The sequence below is a fragment of the Cydia pomonella genome, chromosome 19 (assembly GCF_033807575.1).
Source record: "Cydia pomonella isolate Wapato2018A chromosome 19, ilCydPomo1, whole genome shotgun sequence".
NCBI lineage: Eukaryota > Metazoa > Arthropoda > Insecta > Lepidoptera > Tortricidae > Cydia > Cydia pomonella.
In genome coordinates, this window is record NC_084721.1 from 17151872 (window position 1) to 17179789 (window position 27918).

At 37.8% G+C, this 27918-nt stretch overlaps 1 protein-coding gene across 5 annotated transcripts in view; it reads left to right on the top strand.

Annotated features, from left to right (window-relative positions):
• The window catches only part of LOC133528289 (neurexin 1), a 326318-nt gene that overhangs the window by 287393 nt on the left and 11007 nt on the right, over nucleotides 1–27918 (top strand). For 2 of the 5 annotated variants that reach the window (XM_061865615.1, XM_061865616.1), the window contains exons 11-20: nucleotides 10031–10150; nucleotides 13174–13366; nucleotides 14239–14430; nucleotides 16925–17068; nucleotides 22930–23144; nucleotides 24075–24192; nucleotides 25289–25891; nucleotides 26286–26486; nucleotides 26918–27034; nucleotides 27689–27867. In XM_061865615.1, the coding sequence (XP_061721599.1) occupies nucleotides 10031–10150; nucleotides 13174–13366; nucleotides 14239–14430; nucleotides 16925–17068; nucleotides 22930–23144; nucleotides 24075–24192; nucleotides 25289–25891; nucleotides 26286–26486; nucleotides 26918–27034; nucleotides 27689–27867 (2082 nt within the window). The remainder of the gene's footprint in view (nucleotides 1–10030; nucleotides 10151–13173; nucleotides 13367–14238; nucleotides 14431–16924; nucleotides 17069–22929; nucleotides 23145–24074; nucleotides 24193–25288; nucleotides 25892–26285; nucleotides 26487–26917; nucleotides 27035–27688; nucleotides 27868–27918) is intronic. The other 3 variants (XM_061865617.1, XM_061865618.1, XM_061865619.1) reach the window with 3 other exon arrangements.

Sequence of the window (27918 nt, forward strand, 5' to 3'; positions counted from 1 at the left end):
ATAAAGTCTACGAGCGGTCAATTTTAGTATTGCCGTTACTCGTACCATCGACGATAAAGACTAGAGATGTCGAAACTATTCGGCAACTATTTGGTATTCGGCCTATTCGGTCACTTTGTTGAATATTTGGTAACCGGCCAGATATTAGATTAAGTACTATTCGATCGAATATCGAATACTTATTATACCTACTTATGGAGAAAATTTGCACAATCAAAGGGTGCCAAACCATTCGTTGTATTAAATATATAAGAGTGAGGCCACACTGGTGCGCTGAGGTGCGTTGCGTTGCGTTTTTTTCGTCGCAAACGTCGTTGCAGCGTCAACGCTGCGTCGTTTTACATATATCCTCGTAAGGCCCAAGGTCCTACCTATAGGACTTATTCAGTTCGATTAAATTTAAATCATATTCAATTAGGACAGAGTTGCATTTGTTTTGTTTCGTGCTATTTTCAAACAAAATAAAATGAACTGTATTCCGTGCACTATAGGTTCAAATTCCAGTGGCAAATTTTGGATTTTTCATTTCTATGGCTGGGCCTTAAGAGGTTATATATTTATGAAATGCCACATTGATGCGTTGCGACGACGCAACGCAAACGCAACGCAACGCACCAGTGTGGCATCACTCTAAAATGCCTTCTTGAGAAATTATGATTTAGTCGTAGCTGTTTATTTAGTCACCTGCAATAATTGAATATATAGGTAATATTATGGCACCAACCCCAAAATCACGGAAAGAATATTGGCTGTTTCATACATTTTGGCTGTCTGACCTTGACATTTTCTATGGGAGAGTAAAAATTTTTTTCGGGATTTCGCGGTTTGTCCATAGTAAAAGTTGCTCAGTATTATGACCGATATATACAGTCCGTAAATTATCGCAGGTGACTAAATAAGCATCCTGTAATTTTTTTTCTTAAGCTTTACTACATAGTCTACTACTCTTAACAATAAGACTTCTTTTGCCTTGTTTCTTGCTACCTTATTATGTAGGGGCCAATTACTATGGAGAGGCCATTAACTATAGCAGTCACCTTAATCTACGGCTAACCAATTTCAACCTTAATTCAAGGACATAAGGTTTGCCAACAGTCAATAGTGTTGCTAGTACACAAGGCAGTTGCCAAGAATCCAGTCATTTAGTCAATTGTGTCGAGGACGCCCTTGACGCGGCCTTCGGGAAAATTAACTCATTTCAAATGCTCTTATTTAACTTTTAGGGCGTCCGCTAGGTGGCACGGATGCACGGAGCGGGTGAGCGGGTTAATGAAAAATGGTATACGCTAACTGGCGCGGATGCGTGCGCCCGCTACGTGCACCCGCGCCAGCTAGCGGATGCCCTTAGGGCGGATTCGCACTACGTCCGATCCGAATCCGATCCGAACCCGTGAAAATTGGTCCGTACTAGCCTTAGAACTATTTCTATCGTAAGTTACGCACTAGATCCGATCTCCGTCATCCGTTTTCTTTCGAACCATATTTTCACGGGTTCCGATCGGATTCGGATCGGACGTAGTGAGAATCCGCCCTTAGAGCGTTTTCACATTTTCCAATCCGATATCGGATGTAGGATACTACAACAGACAAGGACAAACAATACTAAAAGATACATAATATGGTCATTTCAGATCACGCACACTACTAGAAACATACTGCTACACATGCACACATACAAACAAAAATTATCGTCGGACATAGCTAAAACGAGATAGCTAAAAGATATCGGAAGGTGTTCATGACAACAAAAGCTGCGGGAGAGTGCCATATGGCATGAAGTCCGTCTTTTTGCGTTATATATCGTTTTTTAGTAATCATGATTTAAGGGTGGCTGTCGTGAATAAAAGACCCGAGTTTGCAATATTTTTACCGCTGGAGTTACGGTCAGTATTTTTCATCACACTTGCGAAGAAAAAAACTATAGTTTAAGGGTTAACAAAACTGTAACTGTTTACGCACTTACTAATCAATTTAATGAGGAGGTTTCAAATTGTCGATATCAATTTTATTATAATTGCAAAATTAAATATATAATTTTTTAGAGTCGAAGTCAACTTGTTATGTAAAGCTCACTCGCTCTAATTTACCGGTTGCCAACTTCGCACAGACTTTCTTTTAAGTTACAAAGTATAAAAGTGTAATAAACGACCTATTTTCATAGAAACTTGAAGTTTATGTTGACACTGACACACTTTGTTATAGCAAAGTCTGTGCTGAGCTAGCTAGGTACGACACAAGTTTATTGATTACGGTTTTCTCTAGTTTCATCGTTTACTGTTTTTTTTTTAATACTACGACGATGGCAAATAAGCATACGGCTCGCTTGATGGTAAAGCAATCTCCATAGCCTATGTACGCCTGCAACTCCAGGGGAGTTACATGCTCGTTGCCGACCCTAACACCCCCCCTCATTGAGCTCCGGCAACTTTACTCACCGGCAGGAACACAACACTAAGAGTAGGGTCTAGTGTTATTTGGCTGCGGTTTTCTGTAAGGTAGAGGTACTTCCCCAGTTGGGCTCTGCTCTAGATCTGGAATGACATCACTATTACTTAGTCATAAAACAGCAATAGGAATTACAAAGTCGTGTTTCCATCGGTACCGACATCGTAACCTTGTGGGACTTTATCGATTATTGTGATCGATAGTTTGCACATGTCTCTTCGGCGTTATGTGACTGTAATACCTAGGTTAAAACATATGTCATATTTTGACGACCTGCAGCGGTATCATGGTCGTGATTTTGTCACTTGTCATATCATGCGTCACTTTCACACTTACGTATTTGTTAGAGCGTGACAGGTATGGTGACAAATGATAAACAGTCGTCCATCTTAGCCCTGCAGCAGTGGTGTTTTTGTCACTTGTCATATCATGCGTCACTTTCACACTTACGTATTTGTTAGAGCGTGACAGGTATGGTGACAAATGATAAACAGCCGTCCATCTTAGCCCTGCGACGGTATTATGGTTCCATTTTTATCACTTGTCACTATGTCCGTCACTTTCGCGCTTACATATTTGTTCGAACGTGACAGGCATGGTGACAAATGATAAACAGCCTTCAATCTTAGCCCTGCAGCCCTTACATGAAAGTACGTAATTATAGTTTGGTATACGAAATCTTAATTCAACCATTACAGTCGACTAGTCGGGCTATGATGGTCGGCTCTTTATCATTTGTCACCATGCCAGTCACGTTCTAACAAGTATGTAAGCATGAAAGTGACGGGCATAGTGACAAGTGATAAAAATGGAACCATGATACCGCCGCTGTCTGGCCTAGTGGGTAGTTAGCCTGCCTATGACACCGATAGTCCTAGGTTCAAATTTTAAGAGCATTTATTTGTCTGATGATCATGAATATTTGATCTTTAGTCATGGGAGTTTTTTATACCACGACGGTGGCAAACAAGCATACGGTCCGCTTAGTGGTAAGCAGTCAGTTTTCTATTTATTTAAATATTTATTTATTTTATATGTATATCGTTGTCTAAGTACCCACAACACAAGCCTTATTGAGCTTACCATGGGGCTTAGTTAATTCGTGTAAAAATGTCCTATAATATTTATTTATTTATATGGGCTAATTTTCATTTTGTTCTCGAATTATTGTAGTATAAGTTAAGTGGAATTAATTCAGTACCCCTAGTGTAAATTTAGTCGATAGCGAAACGTGACGTACGCGTTTGCGTTAAGTCTCGTTTTGTATGGGTTTTAGAAACAGCACGCCAAGCGGGACGTTTTGGAAAGTCAAAAATCTCATACAAAATGACACTTAACGCAAACGCGTACGTCACGTTTCGCTGTCGAAAATATTGACACTAGGGGTACTGTTTGTTTGAAATAACAATGAAACAAAAGAAATGCTGCTTTATTTGGTTTATGAAAGGTTCTAATTAGATTAGAACAAATATGTACATTGTAATGTACATTGTAATGTACATTGGGCCTTACGGGGTAACTCGACTCAGTTTTTCAGACTCTTATAGTTTTAAGTGAAAGATCGAGTCCTTTGTAACTTGTTTACTAACGAGTTTTCTTCTGATAACTCTCAATTTATAAAAAAAATCTAAATTCAATTACCTTCATGTACTCGTACTATAGATGTTTAAGATATATATATATATATATATATATATATATATATATATATATATATATATTTACAGTACATATGGTGCTACATTACCGCACTAGTGCGAAAATTAGCATATTACGTTACTGTGTCGAAAGAAAGAGAAGGGCCATTTAAAGGGCCATATGTACTGTAAAACGTTGTCGATACATGTGCGAATAGGTAATTCGCAACTCGTGTCGATTTAAAACACTCCCTTCGGTCGTGTTTTAATTTATCGCCACTCGTTTCGAATTTCCTATTTTCCGCACTTGTACTATTGCCATACATGAAATTCTCACAATCGCAACATGTACTACGCGACCAAAACGTCGTAAGCGTCCAAAAATTCATGGCGCTTACGCGTTTATGTCGCGAGATTCACGCTCCGCTACTACGGTTGGTTGTCAAAGCAACAACGCATGGCGCAAAATACTGGTTCTCTGTACCGGTTTATACGTAGTAATAATAGTTCAATGCGAAATTGTTGATGGTGTTTTTATTCGGAGGCGCGAGTTATTTTGTGTTGCGCTTAAAGTGGTACTTAAAAGACTTGTGGCGTTATTGATAAACGCGTTTCTGGCCTGAATTAGCTATGAATCGTTTGTCTTTATCTGTCATTTTGACTTATGGATTTATAAGAAAGGGATAAAACATAATTTAACTAAATCATGTTTGTAAAGTTGTAAAGTTTTCTGAATAAGGGGGTTGGAAGTTTTTTAAGCACTGAGCCTCGTAAAAACGAGTCGGGTTCTTCAAATTTAGACTCGAGTTCAAACACTTATTCATTGTATATGTATGGATTAACGTAAGACGTTATCGACGGGGAATCGGCTATGGCCGATAGAAAATACACACATAAAGCTTGTTTTATCGGCTATAGCCGATTCTTCTTCCTCCTGCCCTTATCCCACGTTATGTGGAGTCAGCACAACATGTTATTCTCTTCCATTCTCCTCTATCTTTCATCACCTCAGCACTCACTTCTTTCTTATAGCCGATTCTGCGTCAATAAGTGGTGGAGACCCTAGGTTTAAAGCTCGGATTTGGTGAGTCGTTTGAGTTTATCAGACCTCATGGAACTTCAAACAGCCTTGACCTACCCTTGTTTGTGGGTCACGCGGTTCTCACTCAAACGAAAATAAATTAATTTGCGTTCTTTGAAAACAAAACGTGAGATACTAACTTATAATATAAATTATGGTTGTGAACAAGGCCTCTTGTCCAGTATGTCTTTAGCAAATGTTTGATGTATCTTAAAGTTCGAATCGGGCTGTATTTTTATTACACTTGTATAAAACACACAGAAAATATAGTAAAAAGTTTCAAAACATTACAATACACCTATTTTTACTACGTACAGCTGTTAATATGTTGCAAACAATTAATCTGACCTTTGAAGATAGAAAAAAGTTTCAAAACATTACAATACATCTAGTTGTATTAAGCTGGCCATACTCACTGGAGTATGCCTGCGCAGTTTTTCCAGTACAGTTCAACTGCACAGGTAAAGCTGGTTAGAAAACTGCGCAGTTGAATGCCACACATGCTCCGTTTTACCTGTACTGTTAATAAAACTTCGCAAGCATACCCTATTGTGTATAGCCAGCTTTACGTACAGCTAACAATTACTCTGATCTTTGAAAATAGAAAAAAGTTTCAAAACATTACAATACATCTAGTTGTATTACGTACAACTGTTAATTTGTTCCCAACAATTACTCTCACCTTTGAAGATAGAAAAAAGTTTCAAAACATTACAATACATCTAGTTGTATTACGTACAGCTGTTAATATGTTGCCAACCATTACCCTGACCTTTGTTAAAAAGGGTAAGTCATTAAGTGTAAAGTCCCATTTCCTCAAAGTAACTAATTAAGTTAGTTTGTTTAGTTACTCGAGTTGTTTGATTGTGTTTTACGCCCCAAAATGTAATTACAGTTCACACTAAACTGGCTTATCAAATTGCAGACATGTTTTTTATTGGTTTAGAATCTAAATAAAAACATTTCAGTTTGGTTTTTGTTTCTAACAGAATTATTAGGCACGTTAATCTTTCGTATATATATTTTTATAGGGACATTCTTACACAAAATTGACTAAGTCCCACGGTAAGCCAAGGAGGCTTGTGTTGTGGGTACTCAGACAACGATATATATAATATACAAATAATTAAATACATAGAAAACATCCATGACTCAGGAATAAATATTTGTGGTCATCACACAAATAAATGCCCTTACCGGGATTCGAACCCGGCTTCATAGGCAGGGTCACCCACTAGGCCAGACCTTCCTTTTTAATATTTCCAATATAAGGAAGGTAAGTAAGTGAGTAAGGTTTCCGGAGCTCAACGAGGGTGCGGGGTGTTAGGGTCGTCAACGCACATGTAACACTTATGGAGTTGCAGGCGTCCATAGGCTACGGAGACTGCTTACCATCAGGCGGACCGTATGCTTATTTGCCACCGACGTAGTATAAACAGCTTCCAGAAAATTGTGTTAAGCTACGTTAGAACTACGAACGTACAGGGCTGTAACCGTGAAAATCGAAGTTCGGCAATAGCGGACAGTTTTCAGTCTAATTACGTCGTAGTGAGAGTAAAAGAGAAAGATCCCCGCAATTTGCGAATTTTGGTTTTCGCGGTAGGCCCTCAAATCCTTAAAGCTACTAAAAAAGTAGGTAGGTTAAGTTAGTTTAGGATTGCACCTGTTTGTTAAGAGGCTGTCCATACCTAAAGCGCGCACACTGTCTATTTCTATCGGAGTAAATGAGATAGCACTGTCGCATGTTACTGGGCCTGGGCAAGGGAATAATAAGAAAAATATTTAAATAAAAAAAAGTGGATTATTAGTGTAACATTTTACTCAACCACGGTTTAGATATAAATGTTTTGAAATTGTGATTTTAATTGCAGACCCATAAGTCAAAACAATAAAGACATAGAACCGTTTAACTGTGATTTTAAGACCAATCTTTGCAATTATTTTCTATCGAGCCGATTTCGTTCAATCATGTATCGAGTACAACCACGGTCTTTGAAATATAATTAATATGAACATATATTTTTCTTAGTTGACTAAAACAAATAGTCTTTCTTAAAAAACTGTTTAAGTAACATCAATTTCAAGGACATTGGGTGTTGACAGCCCCTTAATTGTAATTTATTTATCTGTCGGTATTTTGTAATTTGTGATTGTGTATAACGACCAATTGTAGGTATGTATGTATGTAAACATTTATTGGACATAATGTATGTATGTATATACTTGACGACCGGTTTGGCCTAGTGGGTAGTGAGCCTGCCTACGAAGCTGATGGTCCCGGGTTCAAATCCTGGTAAGGGCATTTATTCGTGTGATGAGCATGGATGTTTGTTCCTGAGTCATGGGTTTTTTCTACGTATATAAGTATTTATAAATATTTATATATTATATATATCGTTGTCTAAGTACCCTCAACACAAGCCTTATTGAGCTTACCGTGGGACTTAGTCAATTTGTGTAATAATGTCGTATAATATTTATTTATTTATTTATACTTTATTATACATAGAAATAACACAGATCACAACCACAATAATAACAAAATATTCACAATGTATAAAGACGAACTTATCTCTATAAGGGATTTCTTCCAATCAACCTTTGAGCAATTGAGAGAAAAAAAAACATGATAGACATACGAACACAAAAAGTTACATATGGTTCAATTATTAAAAAACTAAATAATGAAAACTTGTAATCAAGGATGATTATATACATAAATATAAAACATATTCATATAAATACAAAACAGTTATAGTAATGCTATGTATATATCCATTATGGATATTGTTATTGTAAATAAAACAATACAAACATATATAAAATATATACATGATCACAAGTAAATAAATAAATTAAAACACTTAGTACTCAACCAGAACACAAGTTACTTGAAAGTTGATCCAGCGATCCAGTGATCATTTATCCGCACAACAAGGCATATTTCTTTTATTAAAGATATAATTTTAATACTTCTTACTACGACTGTGACAACGGGCCGCCATTTGCGAACTAAATAGCTCCGCGGCACAAAGTTGACGCCCCGCCCGCTTCGGCACAATGTGTGTGGGTTCATTTTGCAGAGCTAGTTCGTCATCTATGTTTATTATCAATCGCTGTATTGATCGAATATTTATGAAATAATTAAATTTGCTTTTATAGCAATGATCAAAATCTTGAGTCGTTTCATTACAGCAATCCTCTTTCGTTCCGCTCCGTTTCGAGTGCTCTCTTGAAGGGTTTCCATTCTTTGAGGTCTTATTTATATTTCAAAAGCTAATAAAGTATAGGTTGATTAGTCATAACTTCAAACCAGAGTCTCGAATGATTAATGGAACCACTTAAAAGCAATGGGGGAATTTCATCTATACAAATTAAATTATGAAATTATGTTATTTCTTATACTTTTTTATCATAAGTACGAATTCACTATTCTGTTATGACAACATGAGATTTATGAAACGCCGACTATTTTTTTTTTGTGTGACGTCATTATAGCAGAACCAAGTGTTGAATATGTAACAACGGCGGAAAGTTGTTTTTTTTAATATTATAGGACATTATTACACAAATTGACTAAGTCCCACGGTAAGCTCAATATGGCTTGTGTTGCGCGTACTTAGACAACGGGACGGGACACGGGATATATATATCTCTCTCTCTTCACTGGCTCAGTGACCCAAACAGGATCTTGGCATCTGACACAGTATATAATATATACATATTTATAAATACATAGAAAACATGCATGACTCAGGAACAAATATCCATGCTCAACACACGAATAAATGCCCTTACCAGGATTTGAACCCGGGACCATCGGCTCCATAGGCAGGGTAGTGATCCATTAGGCCAGACAGGTCGTCAAGTTTGCACTGCACATTTGAAGTTTCTTTGTTACTGCACTGCTATTATGACGTCACGATAATGGCGGCTGCCTTTTTGGCGCGAAAATTTATCGTTTAAGTTGTTGTAGCCGCCGCCGTGCAGGACAGGGTCTCGACGACTCAAATAAAACTTCGATTGATAATAAAGTGAAGTATAATCTTCCAAAAGGTACTGGTTTAGGGTTCTTGCCAAAACGGTTAAATGTAGAAAGTGCGTGTTGATAGTATGGAGGATGATGAAAGAGTGATTTGCAATATTTGATCAGTACAAAAAGGTGGTTTAAATTTAGATGCTTCTAATTGGCCGCGATACAGAATATGTGGAGCGCTCCTATTGGTGCTTTTGAAAAGCCTCCGAATACTAGCCGAGCCCGACGGCTGCGTTTAGCTACTGCATTGATTTTTATACAATAATAAGTTGCATTCGCAACAGTTATAAACATTTTTTTCTTTGCATAAGACGATATTAAATTACACTGTTTGGATTCAGACTGCACCAGTCAGCATCCACGCCGCAGCCATGCCATCCGAATGTCAACTTCACCACAAAACATCTAGTTAGGCTGTCAAACTAAGGGATACGAGTTATTGTTATTAGGATATTTTTTTCTTATCATATTAAAAAGTTTTTACGTGAACATGGCGTATTTACAAAATATTTTCGTGAAAATGATTACGTTTACTTCTAATAGCACTTTATAGGTACACTGTATATTCTTGATATCGTTTAGTTTAATAATGTGAACGATTACTTAGATTGAATATTCATGGTTATTTTGTTACGCAATATTTAATAATACATTATAAAAAAAAAGAGTAATATGTTTAGTACTTTAACTCAACTCGTTAAAAAAAAAATTAATGTTTCAAAAGGTAATTTTGTAAACAATTTTAATATAAGGTGCCCGCGAAGAAACGGAAAAAATTTAACCACGTATTCCTAAGTCTATTCGGATTTTAACATTTTTTTTTATTTGCAGATCTTGCCAAAATGGGAAGCAGTGAAAACCGGAACAATATCATTCAAATTTAGAACGAATGAACCAAACGGTCTCATTCTCTTCAACATGGGCGCCAAGCCACCAAGGGTAGGTTGCACGGTAAGGGGTGAAGCTTTTGGGGTTGGCCGATCAATATCCAGATCATCGCCATGGTCATCAATAAGATCATCAATTGAGTCATCGCCATTGACATTATCATCAAATACTTTAGGTTTCATTATGGAGGATTGCATTTTTAATCAGGCTGATTTATTTTTCTTCTTTTTTCGTGACAACGTCTTAAATGGTATTTTTAGATTTAAAATGAGTTAAGCTTTAGTTTCTTTCTTAACAAATCGCTGCAGTTAGCCAGGGGATAAATCCGTACATGGTGGGTTGATAACTCGAGAAATAAAATTAAAGAAATTTGAACCTCATATCGATCTGTTTTAAGTAAGTAAGTAAGTAAATATTCTTTATTGCACCAACAATTATACATTTTACATACATGTAAAACTACAAATGAAATGAAGTTTAAATTTCTTTAATTTTATATCTCGAGTTATCAACTTCGTCATACCGTGTACCGAAATTGAAAACGTTAATTTGATAATAAGCAACGTATTATTTTAAGTCGTAAATATAATCAGAACAATATTCGGTGCCATGCATTTCTGAGGAATACAACTAGGTTGTTAGGTGAAGTAGTCAGACCATTTTTTTTAGACTTTGCTATCTACCTGCCAGTTCCTACTGAGGCGCAGATGACTGGAGATGAATCAGTCAATAGCGTTGGTTGTAATCCAGCGGAGAAGATATGTGGATTACAATTAATGCTATTTGTGGATTTCTCTCATCTCATGAAAGGCAACTTTGTCTATGCCTCAGAAAATGATTTGTGACAATTATGTAGGTAGATCTTTGATTTTCTAAACTAGTTCACTTACAGTCGAGTTCATAAATATATGTACATTTTTCCACCTTATTGCAATGACTTAAGATGAAAAAATGTATACATATTTATGAACTCGACTGTACATTATTATGTAAAAGCGTTGGTGACCTATCGGTAAGAGCGTGCGACTTTCAATCCGGAGGTCGCGGGCTCCAACCCCGGTTCGTACCAATGAGTTTTTCGAAACTTATGTACGAAATATCATTTGATATTTACCAGTCGCTTTCCGGTGAAGGAAAACATCGTGAGAATCGTAATTCCAATAAGGCCTAGTTATCCTCCGGGTTAGAAAGTCAGATCGCAGTCGCTTTCGTAAAAACTAGTGCCTACGCCAATTCTTGGGATTAGTTGCCTAAAGAGCCGTGGCAAAAAGCCGGGATAACGCGAGGAAGATTATGATCGTTAGTCAACTTTAGAAAACTTCTCATTCATTAAAAGACGTTGTCACTAAAAACATATCTATGCTATTAAAAGCAGCGCCATTTATACAAATTATTTTTATTGCAATTCTCTATACAAACATCACTCAATGGATAAATAATTTTGATTTGATCACAAGATAAAATCTACTCGATCAAAGCAAAATAATCCCTTGAAAGCCTGCATGGTAGGCTGAGTCAATCGGAAAATTAATACACATAAATAGGGGAATTTGTGTAAGGTACCTTATAAAGTTTCACCCACTTTTTAAGTGTTGAAGTGTTTTTATGTTTATATGTTACTTGGGCACTGTAGCAGCGAGCACCGACACTGATAGGACACGTATTTCGTGCTTGGAAAAAGGCGAAAATGTCTAATATCGTAGACATTTATTGCAGCACAGGATTGTATTGCTAACGCAGAGGAATTTTCAAGCTTGATTATAGAAAGGGCTTTATTAATACCTACACAAATTTGCACTATTGCTTCTTTACTATACTGAATCACTTTAAATTCGTTTCAAATGTAATCATCTTGATCTTCAATCTACCAGTCAATCTCTTTAATTTTCTCACAAGCTACTTCAAAATATTCTTTAAAAAGTTTATCAACATGAATATCTACAACATTTGTCTTTTAATTCTAACAAATTCTTTTATTGTTGCTAATCCGATCAAACCCAATAGAAGCATGCCCAGAATTTTTGTATTCAAATCGTCCGTGAATAGTTTGCATGCATTACGTGAGTTTGCGGCAGTTTTTATTTTACCGTGAGTAACAGTTTTATTGATTTGTGCTAGATTAGGTTCTATTTTAGATTTGTGTTCAGTATTAAAATTAGCTTGCATGCTTACTGTTTTAGTAGCTTACATAGTGAAATTATAATGGATTGAATCAATTTTCGTTACTTTCTAAATGTTATTTCAAAGAGCAAATAAAACCATTGATAGTAGAAACAAAACTAGTTATTCAAATGTAGCCAACTTGGATTCCAGTATGTTGCTTACATTTTTAAGATTATTTGTGACTTTGACATCTTCAAAACTTATTTATTACCAATAGTAATTAGAATGAGGACAGACGTTTTTTTAAGTATCCACAAATTACCACAAGCCATTTAAAGCAGATCTTTATGATGGAAATATATTAAGAAATACCTATTTGACTGCTCCCGGTTAACATAATTATTATAATAAGGAACTTTAATTCTTGGACGTTGTAGGTGACTCCCTACAACCATCATCAACCAGTACCTCTGTATATATTTTTTTACCTTTTTATGCGTTTAAGTAAGATTGACACATATGCGTCCTAGGTTTTGACCTTAATGTGATTTCTCTGTATATTAATTATGACGAACAAAGGGTTAAGAGGATAGTTGACGACCGCTACTCCATACAAACATAGTCCCCAATTTCCTATCTGGAAATGGTAAATACTTTTACACAATTTGATGTATATTAACAATATGCTCCTTTGGGTGACTTTTTTAGATTTTTTGATTACTATAAATGTTGGGGATGAGGAGCAATTTCCATATTATATGTATGATAATGATACAATGTTAATATCCACAAAAGAAAATGGGGACTACGTTCGTATGGAAACGTGTTCTCGCGCGGTCGTCCACTTTCGCCTTATGTGTAACAGCTTGTCAATAAACAGTTCCCGTAGCGCATTAGTTATATCATACACTAGCCAAAAAGCATGCTTTAGCTCCTATATTAAAAAAGCCATAATAGCCTGGCACGGACTACCTACTTTCCAGGCGGATCTGTTCGCCGTGGAGATGCTGAACGGGTACATCTACGTGCACATGGACCTGGGATCTGGGGGGGTGAGGGTGCGAGCGTCGAGGAGGAGGGTGGATGACTCGCACTGGCATGAGTTCTTGTTGAGGAGGACTGGGAGGGACGGGAGGGTTACGGTGGACGGCGCTAATGCAGAGTTTAAGACGCCTGGTGAGTGTATAATTAATCTATTACTACATAATAGCCTGGTACAGACTACTTTCCAGGTGGATCTGTTCGCCGTGAAGATGCTGAACGGGTACATCTACGTGCACAAGGGTTACGGTGGACGGCGCTATTTAAGACGCCTGGTGAGTTTAGAATCTATTACTAGAGTCGGACCAAGCTATAATTCTGCACTTCAGTAAAAAAGTGTGTTAATTTCAAATTTCTAAGAAAATAATCTTTTCTGTTCTAGTCAGCGCAAAGTCAGCTTAGATAGACTTTATCTAATATTATAAAAGCGGCAGTAACTTCGTCTGTCTGTTACTTTTTCTTGCTTAAACCGCTGAACCAATTTATGTGGAATTTGGCATTGTCACAGTCAGAGACCTGGCCGCGTAGCCAACGTTACAATCGTTAACGCTCCGTAGCGTAGCGTAGTCATCTTTCTCTATCCCTCTTCTATATTAGTGCGACTGTGACAGTTGCGTTTCGTTCGCCACGGAGCGTGAACGATATGCACATTGGCTATGCGGGCTGAGGAACGTTTTTATCACAAAATAATTAATCGAGTTTTCATCATACCGATGCGGTTTTCGCAGTACGAGCAGGACATCGCTATAATGCTGTGTCGGTACGAGTAACACATTGTCGGGCGAGAAGAGTACACTATAATTACAGGAACCATGTCCTTGAAAAACCTAGGCTAGGCCGGCTAGGCGCTCCCCTAAGGCGCATTTGAAGTATGTGGTGGAAATATTCATTGTCAACGGGTACGTCCCGGTAGCTCAGTTGGGGGGGGGGTCCCGGAGTCGCCCATACCTTTTTCTACTTTTTTTTATTTATAAGCATTCATTTTCTTACAAGCTTTTTATTTCCAGGAGAGTCAAACCAACTGGAGCTCGATGGCCCCCTCTTTGTCGGCGGCCTTGGTTCGGAGTACTCCGCAGCCAAGACACCCCCAGTGTTGTGGACTGCAGCGTTAAGGCAGGGCTTCGTCGGCTGCGTGAGGGACTTGGTGCTGAACGGCAAGCCCCAAGATCTAACGGCATATGCAAGGCAACAGGACTCTGGTAAGTACTGTATTTTATCAAGTTGATCCTCTCTGTAGTTGGGTCAGAGTTCTCCGCAGCCAAGACACCCCCAGTATTGTGGACTGCAGCGTTGAGGCAGGGCTTTGTCGGCTACGTGAGGGACTTGTTGTTGAACGGCAAGAATTGTAAAGCTCCTATGTAATGTGTTGACGGCAGGTATTTACATTAACCCAATATAGGTAGGATAGGTTCTTTAGGTTGCTTGAGATGTCCAAATAGCAAACTGCTTAGAAATAGGAGACGTCGACTCGGGGAACGAGATTTTCAAGATTCACGATATGCCTGATTTTACGATCGGCAGTCGACATATGGTAATATCGTAAACAAAGATTTCCTCTCTGAAGATATACAGACAGATTTGTAGTAGTTTTAAGATTTTTGCATGCTAGTACAACCTGTTTAGTACAAATAGCAGAATAAGCAACCAATTGTCACTTACCACTTTTGTACCTACTTATTCTTTGCAAATAAATGAATACGAATACGAAAATAACATGTAGGCAATTAATTGCTCGCTGTTTTTCTATAACAAAAATGACAATAAAAAATATTCAATTAACAAAATTGAATGTCATCAATCACTTAAAGTTTTATAACGAATGTATCCAATTGTATACTTGGGAACAATTATTTTAACTGATATTGAATATGAAAAAAAAAACAATTATTTTAATGGATTCTTGAATGAATTAATGTCCCTTATAAGGAGTGGTTCAGAAAGAAAGTAGCAGCACATTATGTGGATTTTTCATTTTATTTAGAGATATGGTAGTACGTACATACTATTCTATACAATTAAATACAATCGTATTTAAAATAAAAGGGCGAATTTAAGTGTTTGTTTTTTATATTACATGTCTCCGAAGACTTTTTGAACAGCGTCTTCTGAGATAATTTATAAGGAAACATAATGTTTTCTTTATGTTTGATAAGCTACTTAATACATTATTATATTGTCTTTATGTTCGATATTGCACTTTTTTTATTTGACTTCACTTTGAGGTAGTTACATGGAATTTCCATTTTTGTGTATTTGCGATTTTAACAGAAATTTGTCTCCCATAGAAAAACCTCTGTCAGAGGTTAGATTGGAGAGACTTCCTGACTACCGAAGATGAACGATGAACTCCAGTTTATTGGTATAATTTACTCGTGAGATGATATTCCTAAAAGCATACAACTAGTTGTGTAAATTGAAATTCAATTGTGGCATTGTGGAAAACGGCGGGTGAAGATTGTCAAATTGTGTTGTACAAAAAGTTACGAAGTACATTGCAATAAAAATGAGAAAACTCAAACAATCTGATATTTCTCAATATGACTTTATTGTTATTATATAGTATTTTATCTAGAGATTACTGGAAAAAAATAAACTGCTTCATAATTAGTAAAAAAATAAAAAATATACTAGAAAGATAACTCACTGCCTTATGAATCAAAATAAATTTCCACTACACACTGTATGTAATAAATTAGAAGAGTGAGAGAAAAGGTAAGGGAACAAAATCAATCATTTGCTACAGACACGGTATGGATTAGATATGTCAGTGTCAGAAGTGAGGTTTGTTCGATCAAAAAGGTCACTTTTAACACTGACATATCCAATACACATTGTATCTTTAGAATGTTTTTGACTTATCTTATAGTTAGAATCGAGCCGATAGAGACACAAATGAGTTTTGATTTTTTTATGTAATAGGCTGCAAACGAGCCGCCTGATGGGAAGCAGTCATCGCCGCCCATGGACATAAGCAACATCGGAGGAGCCACTTATGCGTTGCCAACCTTTGAGAACCCTAAATACCTGCTTCTTGAAGAACCCCATGTCATAGCGCAAGGGAAACACCTCAGAAGGTAGCTCATTCCACAACTTGCACGTTCTGGGAAAAAACGAGCGAGATGCCCGCTTGTTCTTGGCTTGCCACGTGTCGAGAAAGTGAGGAGGAACTTTGTTTCTTTGGCGGGAGGTGCGGTGATAAAAACGTGACGGTGGCACCAATTCAAAAAAATTCTTCTGAACATTCCCCATTGTACAGACATTTGATGTATGGCGTGTCCGCCCTGTGCCTTTTGACGCTTTAATGAGATGTAATGGGTACACCAAGCGCATGCCCTTGCCCATGTCATGGGAATCATGGGATGCACGCAGAAGCAGCACCCGCTAGGGTGTAAGGTCTATTAGGAGTGAATGGTACTTAAAATAAACTCGTTCTTGCCCAGAACGTGTAAGTTGTGGAATGAGCTACCTTCTGAGATAAACACCTCAAACCCCTGCTGCCTGAAGAAAACCCCTTGCGCTATGACGTGGGATTCTTCAAAAAGCAGATATTTGGGATTCTCAAAGGTTGGCAACGCATAAGTCCTCCGATGTTGCTTGTGTCCATGGACGGCGATGAGTGCTTCGTCTGTTCGTTTGCTGCCTTTTACACCTATTGCATAAAAAAAACTACATCCGATATTATTATTATTCCAGCATCCGTGCGTCCCGCATGCCATGTGCTGATGAAGCAATGCGTCAACTCCCCGTGCCAACACGGCGGCGTCTGTTCAGAGGGCTGGAACCGACCTCTGTGCGATTGTTCCTCTACTAATTATGGCGGGCCAACCTGTGGGCGAGGTAAGTTCTTTATTTTTGAGAACCCAATGTGTCCCACAGCTGGGTAAGCCCCTCTCTTCTTCCCGTCCCGGTTTTGAGTTACATCTGTCCAGTCTCCTAAAAAGGATTCCAAGTTATTCCCCCGTCGACGACTGCTGCCGGACCCCCGTTTTCACTCACGGGTCCCTCACTGCATGGTTTTCTTGACCCACAAGTAATTTGGCATATGACCAGCCCAGTCCCACTTTAACTTGGCTGCTTTTGGAGCTACTTCTATTATTTGAGTGTTAGAGCGCAGAGAGGATCACAGGTAAGTTCGTAGTCTTATTAAAACTAACAACTTTTCACCTACCTTAATGAATATGTTATTTAATTTAGACTCATTGTTAAACACTCTTGGGTTTTGCTTGCTGAGAGCAAAGTGCTGTGCTGTATCTGGGAATTCCTTCAAAAAGGAGTCCAGCTCATCCCGCCATAGCCGGCAGGGTCTGCTAGATCCCTAATTCGAGTTCAGGCTCCCACTCCGTAGTGATTTTGCCCCACAACTCATTCGGTATTCGGCAGACGTGACCGGCCCAGTCCTATTGTAGCCTACCGAGCTACATCAACGGTTTTGGTTGGATACAGATCAGTGGAGAAGTTGGGGGAGGCCTTTGCCCAGCAGTGGGACACGATAGGCTCTAAATAATAATAAATAATAGAGTAATAGAGATAAGTTGCAAATGCTCCCTATATCTATAATATTTGGGCTATATTCATACAAAAGGAGCACAAAAATACTTCCATATTTATTTCATTACCTACGAATAAATCTGTTTTTGTTGAATTTTCGCATACCAATCATCTTTGTTACACTCATTGTTGAACATAAGCTTGTATCTTTCTCTTTCGGTGTCCGGTAGCTCGTTAGCACATGAACATCTCTCGCTTTTTTGGAGGGCCTATAACTTATCTGGAGTTATAATATCATTGATGTTTTAAAAAATAACTCTCATATTTATTTATATAAAACTTTTTCGCGCGATATAAAATTGTACTAATGGCGGACTTAATGCCTTAAGTAAAGCACCCTCTACCAGTCAACCAGAAACTTGTAGTTTGTGCAGGATTGTACAGAACGAGAGGAAATATGAAACACAAATCAAGTTATTCTAAACAATAGGTATAACAATATTCTATTTATATACTTACACATACAAAAATAATATCACAAAACATATGTACATATGTATATATAAATAAATATATTATGTCATATAATATTAGGTATAAACTACAAAGGTCCCGCAAAAGTTTATCCTTTAGAGTTGACATTTTTTTGCAAAAGTTCATCCCACTGAGTATTCACAGAAACAAAAAATAATAAACAGAAACACCCTAAAAAGAGAGACATTATTTCTGTCCAATTACCGAAAGTTAATGTCCCTGAAGGGCTTCTGCGGCGTCCGCCCCATAGCGCTCTCGTATATTCGTTACATAATATATGTACATATGTAAGGTTCCCTTGACTTCCCATGTTAACTATTCAGAATAAGAGAAACATATTACGAGTTTCCACAGAGTTGTCATAGCACTCTCATTACACGGTTAAAATTTAGTGCCCCTATAACAATTATCGTTCGTAACCGACATGAAATGACTGTGGCACTTGGTACTAAAACTAATAATCGTTTAGTAACTTACGTCATAACCGTTATGTAGAACAATTTGGTATTTGACAATAATGAAGATAATGGTTTCAGATATGTCGGGTTTCTAGGAACATAGCAATTAGATTAAGCCAATTAAAGCCGTGTTCAAGATATCTGTAAGCCCCTTGTATTATATGTTCAGATGGGCCCTTTCTCTAACGGTAGTCTAATATTACTAGTCGGTTGCGATGGTAGGTACTTGACAGTTCGCGAAGGAATGGGCCCCTGGTGGCAATTATATAGGTGGGTAAAGCGAAGACTCACACGGGAGGTGGGTGGCCAGTTAAATAAGCATGGACAAAATAGATTACGACTGATTTCAGTTAAATAGTTTTTTTTTGTGGATTTTTTGCTAAAAATGTTAATTAGTTTCGATAATTGAAGGACCAAAGATGATGATGTAAGCGAAGAAAAAACATGCAAAAAATACGCGACCTGAATTGGTGATTTTGATCCCTATTTTTTTTATAGTTTACATAATTGAATAATTTCGTAAAACAAAAGCTGGATCTTTTATTTTTTTTTTAATTTATAATTTATGTGTATCGGTATTGTCAAAATTGCAACTGTACGTGGTTTACCCAACCTACTCTAATCAAAAGTCTAATAACGAATAAAGTAGGTTCATACAAATAAACAATTGTACATTTTAAAACAAGTAATAAATGAAGACGCGATCCTAATTTTAAACTAATTATATTGTTTTGATCAGTATAAAACAAGCTTTCGAACCATGGAAAACTTTTCTTTATTAATTTTACGGACCCGGGTACGTCCTTAAACTACGTCCAAAAGAGAGGTATGGGCATTGTGAATGTCATCTCGCTTTGTGTGGTAGGGCACAGCCAGTGGATTTCATTCCAGATCTAGAGCAGAGCCCAACTGGGGAAGTACCTCCACGTTACAGAAAACAGCAGCCAAATAACACTAGACCCTACTCATAGTGTTGTGTTCCTGCCGGTGAGTAAGGTTGCCAGAGCTCAACAAGGGGGGGCGGGTTTAGGGTCGGCAACGCGCATGTATTTCCTCTGGAGTTGCAGGCGTACAGGCTACGGAGACTGCTTACCATCAGGCGAGCCGTATGCTTGTTTGCCACCGACGTAGTATAAAAAAAAAATTAACAGCTTTGCATTCAATTTTATCAGACAGAACTTATTATTATGACCTAACTAAGTATACATTTTACATACATGTGAAACTCTCAATAAATGCTAATCATTGTGTAAACAGGCCTTAGGAGCTGAGGTTGGCACTTACCCGTATGGAACTTATACGAAACTGCCCCTGTTATATAAGTGTCCTAATCGCTTGTATTTAAATCATTAATGAAACCGAATGGAACGGTTTTATACCTACTAAAATAGTTATATATTTCTCGGAGGTAATTGTGGAACTTTTAAATTATTCACCACCGTTAGACCACATTTCGTATTAAGCTACTTCAAAACACTTAAGAGGGAGGAATAGATTTCGAATCTAATGAAATAACGGTGATTATTCAATGAAATTCCATTTCGGGAGAAAACGGTTCCCACTAAATCTTAACATATCACTTGGACTTTGATGTCGATCGCTTCAACATAATATATATTTTTTATTTTTGAAATTAAAAAAGGAGAACCTATAAACCTTGTTTTTCATTGTGTCAATAAAATACTAAAAAACTAAAATAAACAAATATTATAGGACATTATTACACAAATTGATTAAGTCCCACAGTAAGCTCAAAAAGGCTTGTGTTGTGGGTACTCAGACAACGACATATATAATATATAAATACTTAATTACATAGAAAACACCCATGACTCAGGAACAAATATTCATGCTCATCACACAAATAAATGCCCTTACCAGGATTTGAACCCGGGACCATCAGCTTCATAGGCAGAGTCACTACCCACTAGGCCAGACCGGTCGTCAAAATGAATAAAAATATTATGGAGAATGGAAAATATTTACAAAAGGAAATTTTTTTAATTTTTCATGGACGATGACGTAGTATACTGCCCTCTTAAATTAATAGAAGTGGACTGGTCTCGAATGTGTTTTTAATTGCCGTAATTTTTGAAAATTATTTGATTACAATGATGGAATTTCGGTGAAATAATAATCTTGCTATGAATCTCGCTTCCTATTTTCTAACAACCTTGAATTGTATAATTTATTAGACGTTTTGATTTGATTTGATTGGATAAAAATCAATAAAAAAAGAAAGAATGAGTGAAATAGGACCCGGGTACGTCCTTAAATGGACCCGGGTACGTCCTTAAACTACGTCCAAAAGAGAGGTATGGGCAATGCGAATGTCATCTCGCTTTGTGTGGTAGGGCACAGCCAGTGGATGTCATTCCAGATCTAGAGCAGAGCCCAACTGGGGAAGTACCTCCACCTTACAGAAAACAGCAGCCAAATAACACTAGACCCTACTCATAGTGTTGTGTTCCTGCCGGTGAGTAACGTTGCCAGAGCTCAACGAGGGGGGGCGGGTTTAGGGTCGGCAACGCGCATGTAACTCCTCTGGAGTTGCAGGCGTACATAGGCTACGGACACTGCTTACCATCAGGCGGGCCGTATGCTTGATTGCCACCGACGTAGTATAAAAAAAAAAAAAAAAAAGAAATAAGGTTAACAAAGAGAGTGTATAAGGGAGAAGTAGAAGAGGGAGCTGGAAGGGGTAGACCTCGGCGGACTTTCTCTGATCAAATCGGGAAAATCCTGAAGAAAGGCCAGGTCAAGAGCACCCTTAACCGACGAGCGTGTATGAGGAATGTTATGAAAGTGAAGGAAGCGAAAGAGGTATGTCAGGATCGTAGCAAGCGGAAATCCGTGGTCTCTGCCTACCCCTCCAGGAAATAGGCGTGATTATATGTATGTACCTATATGTAAAAATAAATAACAGACAATTTCTTGTTGTGTTATTGTAAACATATAAACTGTTAATTAAAATTTGTGACTACTATTGAAATAAAAGCGGTATTATAAATCCTTTGTGGTTTTTGATATGTTACGATCAGTCGCGCTAATCGGTGCGCGTGAAATACGTAGTTTATATCAAAAGTTGGCTCCATAATGGTTAAACCACTGACATGAATGTACTACGTACTAGACACGCTATCGAGAACAACTTGTGTCCGCCATTTTCGGCGTTTGACGTCTGTCATCAAGCTTAACAATAATAGCTAGTCAGAGGCGAAACTGTTATTACAACCTAAAAAAAATCATTCATTTACTGCCTAAATACGTACTGTAAAGAATCTAGATAACATTTATTTTTTCCATTAAAGTGTCATCATTTTTGTTTCTTTTCTGACACTGCCGATATAAACAATTAAAAAAAAATCTTAAAACTAAACCATTTTTCGCAGTGGATTGTTATTATATTGCTTTTATTATGTTTCTAGATACTAACAGAATACATATTCATAACGCACTTCGTTATATGTGTGGCATCTCGCCAGTAGTCGGAGACGTACTAAACGCAATGAAGTGCCGGCACTTCAATGAGGTGTGGGATCATTTTGTTGGAGATGCCGACTCTAGTACTTATACCTCAATGGGTTAAACTGACTTAATATGTGAAGACACAATTAGTCCGATTTTGCATGCGTTGGGTACTCATCATCAGGGCTTAAGGGGCTTATTGATTAACAGTCCGTCGGACGCTATCGGCTATTCTAACTGTCAGGCCGATACCGTCCGGCGGACTGTTAATCAGTTGGCCCCTCTAATTTTCATGTGTCAATATATAAGTGGCCGTAAGAGCCGTTTGCAGTATGGGGGTCCAGGAGGAGTATTAGTGAAACGCGTGATAGCCGGTTGAATAGTGAACATTTATTGTATTGAACTGCCGCCTTATATACTATTTCCGATATTGCTAAAAACAGAAAGATAGGTATCGTAGAATATTCATATATATTCTACCCTTCGGCTAAGATCGCGTTTGTAGCGATCGCGTTTGTAGGGTAGTCCAAAATGCAGCGATTTAGGATTACCCTCCCGCAGGGACTCTCACTATTACGCATGTGAGAGTAGCACGTCCTGTCTTCTGTCTCGCTCCAACCGCTGAATAAATATGAGCGCGGCGCCCACGCGTGCTTCAGTTGACTCCAGCCGCCGATGCAAACGCATGTCCCATAGCGGTCAGTCCCGGTTCTGCATCGCACTGAGCATATTATTGTCCGTACATTTCAGAATCAGCAACGATATACCTAAACGGCAGCCAGCATCTCACGGCGGCACTTGGACCAGAACACGTCACGCAAACCGAAGAGCTGATGCTTCGCTTCAAGACCAGCAAAGCGGGCCTGCTGCTGCGGACGGCGTCAGAGCATTCCGCGGATCGAATAGAGCTGGTAGTCGCTGCAGGGAGGGTACGAGCCAATGTGCGGCTAGGAGACAGGGAAAAGGTATGAACTAGAGACGTCTTGGTAAGAATGAGTAATATTGAAAATCTTACATACCAACTCAGCGAGGCTTCTGCGGAGGGCATGAGAACATTTGCGGATTGGTAAAGTTATTATCTCCTATGCATCTATCTGTCAGTCAGAATAGTCTATCATGAGCTCATAGCGTAGTCTCTTGGAGCTCCAAGAGACTACATGAGTAGAATGTGTGAAATCAAAGAGCTTCCAGATCAGCAAAGTGACATTGCTCTTGCGAACTGCGTCAGATCATTCAGTAGATCAGATAGAACTGGTAGCTTCGGTAAGGAGGTTACGAGCCAAAGTACGGTTAGATCAAGGAAAAGGTGAGAAAAGTAAACTTCTTAAAATTGAGCAGTAATTCCAGCTTAGCGAGTCTTTTGCAGACGGCATTAAAACCTTTTGATGACTGGGAAAGGTATGGACTTCTATGCATCGATCAATAAGCCAGAATAGTTTTTAAACACAGGGCACAGTGAAATGTTATCTCGCTCAAATCTAGAGCAGCAACACCGTACAGAAGATCACAGCCATATTTAGCACTACTAAGTAGTTTTTACTCTGTAGGTATGATGGTGAGTCAGGCTTTCTGTGCTCCGAAGGATGAATACTTGTAAGATTTTAGATTCGGCAACGTGCGTGTAACTCCACTAGAGTTGCAAGCACTTTTAGGCTGCGATGGCTGCTTAACATAAGGCAGGAGGAATGATAGTTTTCCACCGGTGTGGTATAAAAAAAAATATCCAAAACTTCTTGGTTAGAAGGAGATAAACTGAAGAGCTTCAATACCAGCAATGCTTCTGTAGACATCGTGGCAGGAAAATTGCACAAATCAGTCTCAGTATTTGAATAGTAAGCTTAATAGTAAGTTTCCGCAGACATCTTAATATAAACAAGTCTATTTGTAATTTTCAGAATCTCCTAGCAGGCTCAAACGTGGCTGATGACAACTGGCACACGGTTCGTTTCTCGCGCCGCGCCTCCAACCTTAAGCTCCAGGTGGACGGAGCGCAGCCCGTGCGCGGTATGTTATGTACGTATGCACGGGACAGCACCCGCACACTTTTATTTTGACCCCAATGTAGAAGGAGATAAGGTTGGTTTTGGTCTCACTCCGCAGCATGAGCATGGGTTTTTATGATGATTATAATATAGATAGTCATATTACGAACAGAATTGACACAAACAAATAAAAATGTGGACATTACTTAAAATCTATGAAATCTGTACTTTACACTTTTAATACAAGACATGCTAAAAAGACAGTAAATCACAAATGAAAACATCGTAACATTACACAATACAATACTAATAATGATGTTAAATGTATTTTAAACAACGGAGTGAGACCAAATATAATAGTTAAGTTTGATATAATTTACTTTACAAAAGACGTTTATATGAAAACGTTTTTTATTGGTGTTAGATGTCCTGTTAGATATGTAGTTAGCTGCTTATTTTCCGTTGGTTTCTAGCTGGCACTTGATACCTTCACCTTTTAGTTGGATGCCCTAACTAACTTTGTTTACTTTACTTTCTCCTGTAGTATCCTATGTGAATGTGCTAAATTTTAAAAATCTTTTCTAAATTAAATTTCAAAATTGTATATTTAAATCAGGATCTTTAGTATGCAATCGGTTTCTAATAAATAAAACTTATTCTTATTTATGTAGTGTGTTTACTAATCATCTCAATTTGCAGATTCTAAACCTATAAATAATTTATACTCTTAAATTAAGATGAAACATATATTATTTGAATGACATAAGGCACGCGCGGTTAAATGCTAATAACGAAATAATGTTCTTTTAAGAAAATTTCTAAAGCCAGCTCATTTTGACAATCATTTTCTAGAACTAGCAACAGCATCTTGAAGTATGGCTCTTTCCAACTAGAATGGCAGTGTGTACAAATGCTCTTGTAGATAATCTGATGTTCTATCCGGCTTTCTATCATGTACAATACTTGTGCTAACTCTGTATAGTTTATGTACTGTAAAGCAACTGTAAATGCTCGGTAAACTGAAATCTGTTGAGCTAATTTATTTTTATTTCAACGTCAATGTTGTGTTACCGTCCCTCAACGTTTCATTTCGTAATTGCTAAAAAAAATTGGTTTTGGATTTCCAGCTGAAACGATTTTAGGTAAAGCCTCGACTTTGGAAATATCAACGCTCCATTTAGGTGGCATGTATCATCCTGAAGAAGAAATCCAAATGACGTCAACTTTGCCCAACTTCGTTGGTTATCTACAAAAGTTTGTCTTCAATGGCATGAAGTATATAGACTTAGCTAAAGCCATTGGAATGGGCAGCGATGGAAACAACAACAACATTAATCAGCTAGATTCTAATATAATATTTACTGGGTCATTTGTCAAACCTGATTCTTTGAATGTATACAAAGCTGTGACATTTAAATCGAAGCATACCTACGTAGGTTTGCCGCTACTGAAAGCTTATGGGAATACATATTTAGATTTTTACTTCCGTACAACAGAGATGGATGGATTGTTGTTCTATAATGGTGGAAAGAAGCAAGACTTTATAGCAATTGAGCTAGTCAATGGCCATATACACTGTGTGTTCAATCTTGGGGATAACGTCGTGACCATGAAGGATAAATTGAAGAATTTCCTGAACGATAACAGATGGCATACAGTGTCAGTTAGAAGGCCGACGCCGAAAATGCATACGCTGCAAGTAGATGATGATATAGAAATGCATACTACAAGTAAGTAATGTTTAGCGCAAAGAGATGGTAGTGGTTGTATCTTTATCTCTGTTTTTTTTTCTTTATCACTACGCTAAAGTTTTGTTTAACATCTTTTTCGTTTTGATCTTGGGAGGGTTCAGAAATGTCTGATAACTAAATTCCTCCCTATATTTACTCGTAACTTTTTGCCGTTTCAAAAATGGTATTAATGATAGATTTTCTAAACAAAACATGTTATTTTTCTTTGATTCATTTCATTTAATTTCTCGATGATTCCTAAAGCAATTTTTTTTTTTTGTTTTAATAAAGTTAGTATTTTCTTTCATTCAGTTTTGTTTTTTTTTTCTGGAAATTCAGTTAATTTTCTACTAGGTATTCAGTATGACAATGTACTTTCATTGTAATCTTTCAGGTTCAAACCTAATGTTAGAGCTAGACAGCGTCCTATACGTAGGTGGAGTTCCTAAGGACATGTACTCCTCGCTACCGGTAGGAGTGCTGTCTCGTCAAGGCTTCGAAGGCTGCATGTCCAGCCTGGATCTGCCTGGGGAATCTCCGTCGTTGATGGAAGATGCAGTTGTTCCTAGTTCATCACTGGTGTCGGGCTGTGAAGGTATATACTTAACAAAAGCAATAATCTTGTTCAAATAGTTGATCGCTTCGCAATTTTATGAATTAAGTAAACCCAAGGTATCTTTAGCAACGGCCAGGCTTTCTACTAGTTTTTTTTTTTAATTCTGAGAATCGTGACATTTCATCCTTCTATTAAAGACCTCCTCCATAAACTTTTGTCCCTCATCAAATGCATGGCCTCGTGCAGTTGAATTGCATGGGTGAAGTAATTTAAGCACACCATCTAGCGTGAAAGGTCTCGTCATCTCGTGCCTTCAACGTTGCCCGTCATTATGATTCTCTCTAGGCGATCGAAAGTGTATCTATTGAACTAGACTAGTGAAGCTATCTCTATCGAACTACATGACCTTGTAGTCCTGGCACATCATCTACCACATCTACTAAATATTTAATTTATTTCTGCTATTTCAGGACCCACAAAGTGCACACATAACGCATGCGCCAATAAAGGAGTCTGTGTTCAACAGTGGAAAACCTACGTCTGCGACTGTGATCTTACTTCGTTCACTGGACCAACTTGTTACGATGGTGCGTCACATTAGTTATCATATTTTTTCTACATTTGTCAATCACTACATCACCAAAATCAATTGTGGATAACATTGAGTAGATTTTTGATGGTTAACCGATACAGAAAAAAATGCTTTCAAACGTAACAGAAAAATCTGATAATAGATTGTAGCCAGTTCACTTCTCTTTAGAAATTCACATTATTCTAAGGTCAACCATGCTTCAGTTTAACATAAGTACGAACCACACAACATTCGAAGATTTTTATCTAATTTCTGACATTTTGTTCTTCAGCAAAGGACAAGATATAAACATAAATCAAACATTAATATATTTTTTCACCACACCAGCTCATAGAGGCGCCCTTTATTATTCAAAAACAGAAGAGAAAGTTGCGTTTTGTTCACAAAAGTGGCAAAGTGATTTCATACAATTTTGAGTTGTTTCTTTGTGGTGGTCGGTAGAATTTACTTTTAAGTGATGATATTGAATGATAAATGTTTAATAGCGCACATTTTGGTTTGATGTGTAATGCAGTTAGTATTTTCCTCGCGTTGATGTGGTTTTTTTTTTCGTTTTCACTCGGTGGCAATTTGTTTAACCCATGTTCTTTGAAACCCTCGCGGTGTTTCTACTATAACAACTATTAACCAATGGAAATTTCTCTTCCAGAGTCGATAGCGTACGAGTTCGGCCCCGGGCGAGGGATCCTAACGTACACATTTCCGCCAAGTGCTGTTGCTGACACCGAGACCGACCGCGTGGCGCTCGGCTTCGTGACGAGCAAAGCCGACGCTGTACTGCTGAGGATAGACTCTTCAAATACTCAGGATTATATGCAAATGGAAATCGTAAGTTCTGATAAACCTGGAATCTAAATCTGCCATGAGGAATTTCCTTCA